General features: G+C 38.2%; 1 protein-coding gene across 1 annotated transcript in view; it reads right to left on the minus strand.

The window, feature by feature from the left end:
• The window catches only part of LOC104529389 (protein shisa-9-like), a gene marked incomplete at its 3' end in the record, with an annotated part of 157,809 nt that extends 148,000 nt beyond the window's left edge, over positions 1–9,809 (minus strand). Inside the window, exons 1-2 of the mRNA XM_010173686.1 lie at positions 9,487–9,809; positions 2,138–2,265 (exon numbers count right to left, since the gene is read on the minus strand). Coding sequence (XP_010171988.1) covers positions 2,138–2,265; positions 9,487–9,809 — 451 coding nt within the window. The remainder of the gene's footprint in view (positions 1–2,137; positions 2,266–9,486) is intronic.
• Positions 9,810–9,811: the final 2 nt, after the last annotated feature.

A 9,811-nucleotide genomic window follows, 5' to 3' on the forward strand; every position in this document is an offset into this window, starting at 1 on the left:
TGGGACAGCCCCTATTCATTACCCAATGGATTAAGATGGCTCCAGAGTAGCAGTAGTGCTTCTATATTGTAAATTGCAGTGGTGCAAAAGCTGTTTCACATATAATTCTTCCATCGGTGCCAGAGGGCCCAAATTCTGAGACAGAGGTGTTACAGATGTCTGGGTCATCATAAGCCAAGATCCTAAAGTACTATTAAATGTATCTTTTTTTTCTTCCTTGATGCAGCAACTATGTGGCTCTGAGTTGCTTTTTATGCAAGATTTTATAGAAGCAACGCTTAAATCTGAATTCAAATCCAAGAAACAATGAGTTTAAAGACCCATCACACAGACTGTGTGATGTCATATATAGTAGTATACAAAGAGTTTTAAGCAAAATATCTCAGTGTGATGATTACAAAAATGTAGATACAATCAAAGCATTAAGAATTTCTTTACTTTCTGGCTCCTTCATTAAGTGGGATTCTGAATAAATATTTCACATATGAGAGAAAATAAGGATAATACCCTAACTTCATTACCATTTGGCATCTTTCTTCTTGAAAACATGGTCACAGGAAGGATCAGAGATCAGCAAAGAGCTAATACACAGAGCAAAGACAGATATAGTGCATATTCCCCTCCTCCTTAAACCTTCAGAAGTTCACCACTTCAGCTCCAAGGGGCTAGAGCACCTTTGACTGAGAGAGAAGCTAAGTTCTTCTCTCTAAGAAGCTGCAGCATGTACGTACTTCCCCCTCTGCAGTAGTGTAGAACAGCGCAGGCCTAGGTGGAAGTACTTTGCTGGGGAGTAGTGCAGACAGATTAGATGTCACACTTCACAATATGTGGTATCTTTGTTAGAGGTCACAGCTTTAATTCTCTCCTATTACTCTGTAAGCATGTGCATAAGAAATCACAGTCAGCCTCTACTGCAAAACAAGTATCAGGAGTGTATGCAGTGTATGAATCTGCTCTTTCTCCCGTTGTTTTTACACCCTTTCCCCAAAAGAACACAGTAAAACCTCACAACAACTGCACAGAGCAGTCCAAATAAAACTCATTTCTTGTCCAAATATAAGCACATTTTCTGCTTTCTGTAGTTACAGAAAGATAAGGAAAATACTAGTGCATATACTTTAAATGTCTCAAAATCCAAATAGCAATGCAGTAAAAGTATAGTAAAATGCACATCTACATTGATCTATAGCACAGAATAAAGCCATCCACTGCCTAACAATCTAAATCTTCCTGAATTATACCCTTTTCTTTTATAAATATGTTGAGCTTGAATTTGTAAATATATTATCTATAACTTGTATGCATGTATATATATTTATATGTCTATATATTTAAGATACGGATGAATATAAAATACATTAATATATATCCAAATTAAAATTGCAGTGGAACTGTTCATCACAAAACGAAAATGTATCTAAGCATGAGAAAGATCTGTACTGTGGTCTAACTCAAGACTGAGAAATAAGTTGCCTAGGACTTTAGAACCACTTGGAATGTCACCATATTTCCTCTGAAGCTCCAACGGGCACTTTTTCCTTGCCTTCAATAACATAAACATGTAATAGCAGTTACAGAATAAAAATATTATTTAAAATTTTAAATAATAATCTGCCTGTTGTCTTTCCTTCAGAGAGAAAAAAATGAGAAAGTAAAAACCTCATACAACTTGATGCTGCAGGAAAGTATTTATTTTATTAGTGGAGATGATAGAACAGCCTAATCACACCACTTTCTTATTGGATGTTACAGCCCTATGAAACATCTTGTTAAGTCCTGCTGTAAGCTTAACTTTTTATATTTTGTTATAACAAAACATAGAATAAGGCATAGCTTGATGAGCTGAGCAAAAACACCAGGTAGAAGGACAAAGAGACAAAACCAATATTAGTCAACCAAGACAACTAATTAAAAATAAATCTAATAACTATTTTTTCTATTCAGAATGGTTTTCTCTTAGTGTTGCACTATGTGCACTAGAAAATCCAAAATATCTCTAATCTGAAATAAAGAATATTTCTAATTTGCAAGAACCCATGTACTGTCAGTTCTCACTTGACATCCAGCAATATTTGTTTCATAATGCTCATTTTAGTGCCAGAATTCCAGATATCATTAAAGTTATAATGCAACTTACGTAAATTATTTGGAGGAGGTCTCGTCTCCATGTTTTCATAATGTTGCACGTGTACTACAATGTTTAGATCTCTTTCCATATGATCTGTTGTACAAGGACCTTGAGGTCGCATAACATCAGCAAGAGCCCTGAAAACCAAACAAAATCAGAATGAACCTGTTGTGAAATCTGTAAGGCATTAACAGTGTATTCCAAGTTGGGTTTTTTTTCAGTTTGAGATGCAGTCCATCATAATGTCTGCTGGAGAAACCAGCTCCATTCACAGCAAAATCAGGGAATTGGATTCATTGTGAGACTTTGCACCTAAGGCTCTTCTTAGGTTGTCATAGACACTGTGCTAGCTGTATTACACAGAAATGCATCAAGTTCTTTAGCTGTCTTGGCTTTGTAGGAACGTAACTTAAGTTCGTTGAGACTTGTAGAGTTCTGCCATTGTATGTGGTCAGTAACACTGACATCTTGTTTAAGCTGAGCACCTCAGCACCCAGCCCCTGTCTGTAGCTTTCACAAACTAGTTATCTTCACATCTAGATTACCATCAGGGCCTGTCAAAGTAAATTCTCACACATGCATTTGCACAGAGCACCAGACAATGCAGTGGTCTTGGCCATTTCATTCAAAATGTCACCAAAGTTGAAAGGTCACATGATTTTTGTGTAGCTATCCAACAAGCCTAGCACTCTTCATGATCAGAGATTTAAGCTTTTCCCATCAAGAAGCGGAGATCAAAAATGTCTTTTCTGACTTCTGTGAGTGTCCTAGTCATTAAGATGGAGCAGAGCTTGTACAGGAACACTCCTTGCTGCTTTGAAGCCAGTTCAGAAACAGGATGAAAGCTTCATGCTAGTAAAGAGGGAGCAAGCAAAAGGATTTCTAACAGGTAGGCCAGGCCAAACCTGATGCTGGTTGTGGACTTTTCCTGCAGAGATGCAGGCAGTAGCTATATCTGAGAGACAGATTCATTTCACTCTAGTGTATTTTCTAAGGACTAGTTTCACTGCCAAGCATCCTACTGAGTCTAAGTCCATTCTTAGGCTTACAGATAAGCACACACACCTGTATCAGCCTTGTGGATCCGGAGTTAGTGCCTAACTTTTAAGCTCTGAAACTCTCAGCATGGCAACATCTGACTCTGTCTGTGACTCTGGGCTATGGATTTTTACCATTGACTTCTGTAGGACCAGGATTAGCCCCTAGGTATGCGCCACGTAGCTACCTGCTGAAAAATGCTGAACTACTGTGGCATACAAAATAATTGGCCGACCTGCAGAAGCAGTTGCCTTGGGCAAAGGAAAGCAATGGTATGTGTTACCAGTGTCTTCAGGGTTCAATGCAAGTCTTTCCTATTCAGATCGATACATCACTGACCATTATTTGCCTCCTTTTTTTTTTACTAGTTTTAATTTTTAGACCCTCTGAGCTATTTTTTTAAGAGAATGGATGCATTTTCTGGGCACTGTGCCCAGTTTAGTTTAATTTTCTGCAGAATTATATACAGTGTCCCAGATACTGCATCAAGAAAGAGTAGTTTATAACCTAATAAATAAATAAAAATAAGCACATTCACTGGTGAGAGCCATGGCAAATGCCATCTAGCTCCTCCACTGTACTTCTATGACATGATGATTTCTTGATCAAGAAGCACTGTTCTTTTAAATATTAAAAAGTAGCTTCATTTAAGTTACAGAAAGAGGAATCCTGAGCTGGATCTTGCTTTCAGATTGCAGGTACATTGCTTTGGTACCCAGCTGAACGATACTGATGTTTCATTGTGTTTATGGCTAGCATTATGTTATTAAAATATTAGTTACAGTTGTGATCAACATGTTACATCAACTCTGTTGATACTGTAAAAGGTCAGAAGACAGTAACCAAATGATTAATGGTATGAGAGCAATGCTCCCATTTGAAGCAATGCTTATACAGCAGAAATAGCAGAGCTGGCCTACATAGCAGAATAATAAAAATTCAATAGAAGAGATCTCACAAAGGTATGTAGAAAATGATGCAAAAGGAAAGCATTATATTGCAAAACATAGCTTAAAATAAGTGGGGACCAAAACCATTAATCGAGTCAATTTATGCAAATATGTCTCTGTACAAAGGAAATTATTGACATTAGTATTAATTCTAACTCCAGAGGCAGGTGGACACATTCCTGAGAAGGGAAGAAAAGCAAATGGAAGTTCCTAAGTTCTATGCAGGAGTTAAAATTGTGAGATCTTGTAATACATGGATTAGTATTTCCCAACTCTGTGAGCATGGGTTTTCAGAAATGCTTTCCTCATTGTCCTTATTCTGATGGTAAATATTGTTCACTGTAGACTTTAAATAACACCCCATATGATAGCAGATTAACTACTGCCTGTCCATGAAAATGCTAAGTTTTCTACCATTTTAGGGTGGCTTTTTTTCAAAGGCATTTTAAGGAATTAGCTGTCCAACTTCCACTGTATTAAGAAAAAAGGAACTACTAACCATCAAGTTCTGTTTTTAACAACACAGCACCTGTGTTTATACTGTGTTAGCAGAGTTGTACAATCTTCTCAGGGCAGAGTACTCTATAAGAGCCTGTCCTTATCTTCCACTGATGTCAGGGAGAGTTAAAAACGTGTAGCAGTTTATATCACTGAAGTACAAAGGAAATGCTGCACCTGCATTTTGTTCTTTTAGGGCTTTGCCCATATAATGAAACAGATACAGGGAGGTTTGTGTGCCAGTATATGCCGAAGTCCTTGAATAAACGTTTGCTTTGAAAAATTCCACGTAGACCAACAGACAGTTACAATACCTTCATGCATTCGTCACACCTGAATATCATCATATAGATTTTGTTCATTATCTGAGGAAATTGTTAGAGTGGGTCACATTGAAAAATTATATATACACAGAGGGTCTTTATCTACACCTTTGCTATACAGAATAATTTTTTAAGGAAATGCAAAATACAAGATAACTTTCTGATCAGGTAGTGATATCATGAGGTCCTGTGTATTGATACTGATTGCGGTATTACAGAAGTACAGAAATGTTACCTACATAGGAGTTCATGGCCCAGAACTACCCGAGTACCACAAAATTTCAGCATTTCTCTTGCCATAAGATTTTTCTCATTGGATATGTAATACTCTTTTCAGGTGTTATAAAGCATGTGGAGCCAGGCATTTCCCTTATGGGTAAAAGCTTTAAGAAGCTGAAACACGGGTTATTTCATAAAAGGTCACTTGTCATATTTTGCCTCCAAAACTGGGTCAAAACCCATAAGGGAAATAATTTCACACATAGGTTTCAGGATTTTGGCAAGTCAGACTATTTTCAGCCCCTGGTACATGCCTTTTGAATGATCAACAAAAGACTTAACTCATGAGCTCAGCACATTGTGAAGGAAGAAGAGCTCAGATGGTTCACAATATTTGGAAGGCTGCTAACATACTGTCAGAAGCACTCCTTCTGAAAACCAGGAGCTATAGCGTACGAGCATGATTGTAAATATTGTCCTTTCAGTTCTTGGTTTGTTTGCACATTCTCCACAAGGATTAGGGAAGGAGACAAAGGTGTGGTTTTATTTACAGAAAAATCTCCTCCATGAAACAGAAGTAAAGCTTTTCCCTTTTCTACTCATTTTCAAGAGGTGATTCTCCATCTGATGGAGCCTGGAAGTCCCATTGATGTAGTCTTAAACAGCAGGAATATGCCTGGCAGAGCTGCTAGGTCTGCTTCAGGAGGCAGATCAGTTCTGTTTCCTTTTAGACACAGTATTGCCACATCCATTCCCTTTGCCATATCTGATAACATACACCATCTTATTCCCTTACTCTCTTAGAAAGCAGGAGGGTAAAGGAAGAGTTACTCTGTTTGGATACTACTATTACTGCTTAGTTATTGGACACTGTAGCTGAAGGGAATATTTATATCCTTTTAATGTCAAGTAACAAATTCAAAAATCAGCAGAATGATGTAAACAAAACACTATCATATGATGTCTAAAGTGAAATATTCCATGTAGAGTTAATACTCTATTCCCTTCTCCATTTTCATCTTCCAGATTTACGGTTCCATGCCAACAGTAAGAGTGTTTTACTGAAAAGCACTGATCTAACAAGAAAGAAAATGTCAACAGTGCCACACTTGGCCTTTTTTCTCAAAACAAAAGGAAGTAACAAGCTCTCTAAAAATGGACAAAATTTGGCTCTTTTTTTCCTAAAAGGGCTTGCCCAATAGATATTTTTTCCTGTGACCTGTTTTCAGAAATAAATACATTTTCCCTGAGCTCTTTCCATTGTCAAATATTTCAGGAAAATTCAGTTAAATTAATGGAGTGTTCTTGCTTTGTTTTGGCATAGCAGTAAACAAATGTAATGAAAAGCGAGTATATAGCAACTACGCTCACCAAGCCTGTGAAGTTTCCTTCATTTACATTGTACCACTCTTACACACACCAGTGTCTTACTTCAACAGCAGATCCACTGACTGGAAGATGAAATAATGCAAGGAATTAATGTGTGTCACAGTTTTGCTTCCTATTTATAAGTCAGTGTTCTTATTCCCATGTGACAGGTCTCTGCTCATAATTTTGAATATTTTTAGTAAATCAAAAATGGAAATACATAATTTACACCAGTTGTGTTCTGTTCACTTCTTTAAAAAATCAGCCCTCAAAAGAAAAGATCAGTTTACATTATGCATTTTCTTTTTTTATAAGTAGTACCATCCCTTCCATAGGTGAATTTATTAATAGAAATTAAGAGGATTCAAGTGTTTCATGTAGCCATTGGCTAGGGAAGGGAAAGGAGACAATCTTTGCTAAGGAAATAGATGTCAAATCATCCTCCGTACGTGTCTTGCTGCCAGCCAAAATGGAGTAACACTTAGTACTTTTGGTTTGGCCTACCAAAACTCTCAATGCATTATACTTTTGCTTATTAATAAGCTTCAGCACAGAAAAAAAAACATCAGAAGTGTTCTTTTTGGTTTTGTGGGAGTTTTTTTATATTGTAGTGGTGTTATAAAAGAAGGTGACTATGAATATAGGCTATATATTACTTAATTGTTGGTACTAGTAACTGTTTAAACAGATAAATTTTTCTTAAGCATTGCAGCCTTTTTTTCAGAACATTAGTAGTGTGAAATGAGCTGAGATGGAATATTTTAGTTAAGCACACATTTGAAGACTAAAAGGTTATGTCAATTCTTCAGTCAGTGAGCAGATTTTTAGATTGCCGAAGGGCTTTACAAATCTAATTCCTTTTCAAATTAATGGTAAGCTCACCCCACAGCTTTAATAGGACTGACAGAACTTTTTTTTTTTAAAAAAAAAAAAAAAAAAAAAAGCTATAGCATTGCCTTTTCAGAACATGACTAGCTATTATGTGTACTGAGTGGGTGACTGTTTTTCCATGTGATCATGACTTTCCAAGTTTCTATATAATCCTGACTTGAACATTTTAAGGGCAAGAAAAGTACAAGATCCCAGACACTGTTAAGTAATCAGGGTAACAGACAACCTTTTCTAGGAACCACTTCAGAAACCTAAATCTTTATGCATACATGACTGAAGGATTCCAGAATTATTTTCCAATCCCCTATAATTCTATTTCCATAAACTAAGAGAGAATATCGTTTCAGAATACTTCACACCTGTATTTTAGATAGCAAATATTTCTACTAGTAGGACCTATTTAAGCCATATATAAGCAGGGATGGCTACAACTTCACTCTGTCCTGGTTTTTGTAACTGTCACAAGCCCTGTTGCCTTTTTGCCTGTGTGAAGACACTACAGAAAGAGGCTGAAGCAACGGAGAGCTTTTTCAAAACAAGCTCTGTAGTTTAAGGGTATGATTCAAAAAGGAAATTGAGACTCTCTTTCTCAATTTAGCAGTGGAGAATATTCAAAATGTCTAAAGGATTATTATACCTTGCTCAACAAAAAACATCTTTGCAAAAGTATCTCTGACACACAGTGTTGACTGAAATTTCTGCAGTGTGCTTTGTTCCTCAGTAGTAAAAGCGTATCCATATCAGCCAGTTTATAAATAGCAAATAATTGCTAGTGAAGTAGTGATGCATTTGCAGGAGTATTTTTGTGGCTTTCTCTGTTCCTTTCAGGATAAGCAGTTAATCAAAAAGTCATGCAGAAACTTCAGTAAAAAATAAGGCTCCAGGTGTTGAGTTGACCTCTTGGACTATTTTTTACAGGATGACTCTTCATCTGAGCTTTAAAGATTGTGAACTACACCATTACCAGTCAGGGTAAGAGGAAGCTTTCTGCCACACTGTACATCCAGTAGAAGGTATTTTTTTAATTGCATTTTATCACTAAAGTTGCCCAATATGCTGGAATCTATTTAGGCTCTTTAATGGAGCTGTTTGCCTTTTTTAATGCCTTTCCCCCATCTGCTTTACTTTCATGTGCCTGGGATTAGCATAAAGAATCAGACAGACTGCAAACTTGACAAATGTGTTATGCCTTGATTTTGAACTGCTGTGATGATCTGGATTTAGAATATGTTGTTAAAGCCATTGGGCTCTGTCCTGAGTTGCCCACCTGCCTATCCACCACTAGGCAGCCAGTCTCTGGAGTTGACTGTACACAGCATGCCTAACTCTAGGTGGGGGAGGTTCTCTTTGATATAACTCAGCCATTACACTGTGGATACAGAGTATAACACACACATATATGGACAAGACTTTCATATTCCATTTTTTACCTCTTAACAGTAACTGAAAAAGTATTACGACATTCTACAATAGCTTTTCTTTTTTTGTGTCTCCCTCTTCCTTTCCACCCTGGCTCATTTTCACAGCTTAAAAATTTTACGAATAGCTTACGCACTTGCAAGGCTTGGGGGAGTGAGGAAGGTCCTGCCAAAACCATTTTGCAGCTGGAGAGGGAGGGTGAGATGACATTTGTTTACCACCTTCTGTTGAGAAGTAAAAACATTTTCCGAGCTTTTAAACAGTTGGAAGAGGGAACCCATCAGGCTTTGTTGCTGGTTTCAGGATTTTGTTGTTTTCCTATTCATGCACAGTATATCTGGGAACACTTGCTGGATCTTGTTGGGGAGAGGGTCAGACACTGCAGATAAAAATGGGCTACTGTCTGTGCAGACTCCACAGTTATTTCTAGTCTTCCTCACTATGCATGTACTATGGTACCCTGGGCTTGGGGAGACACAGAAGCTCTGCTCTCTGAAGTTGCTCTCTCTCAGTTGCCTTGCAGGGGAATGCAGCCTGCATAGCAGGAGTTGTTTGTTTAGCAGGACCACATGGGCTCCTGTCTCCTCTTTAGGGGTAGGAGGGGGGGAGGTGGGGGGAGAAGGGGACACTGCTGCCTGGCACTCAGCCTTACCTGGACATGTGCTCCCGCTGGGGCCTGTGCGCCTTCTCCAGCCCCAGTTTGGTGAAGATCCCCACCAGCACCATGACTGCCACAACCCCACAGATGATGTAGACAATGAGGTTGGTTTTATCCCTGGTAGGGTCATGAAGAGGGTCATCTATACGGGAAGGAGGCTTCCCAGTGTTCATCCACAGCGGCGTCTCATAGTTTGTGCAAGTGCTTTGATCCAGCCTTGTCTTCTTGAACTTGCAGCAAAACCTGAAGCCACAAGTGCCGCAGCAGAAGATGAACTCCCCCGAGCTGCAGTTAAAGGGGGGGTCCCACTGCCCCATCA

Source organism: Antrostomus carolinensis, unplaced genomic scaffold (assembly GCF_000700745.2).
Source record: "Antrostomus carolinensis isolate BGI_N321 unplaced genomic scaffold, ASM70074v2 scaffold28358, whole genome shotgun sequence".
NCBI lineage: Eukaryota > Metazoa > Chordata > Aves > Caprimulgiformes > Caprimulgidae > Antrostomus > Antrostomus carolinensis.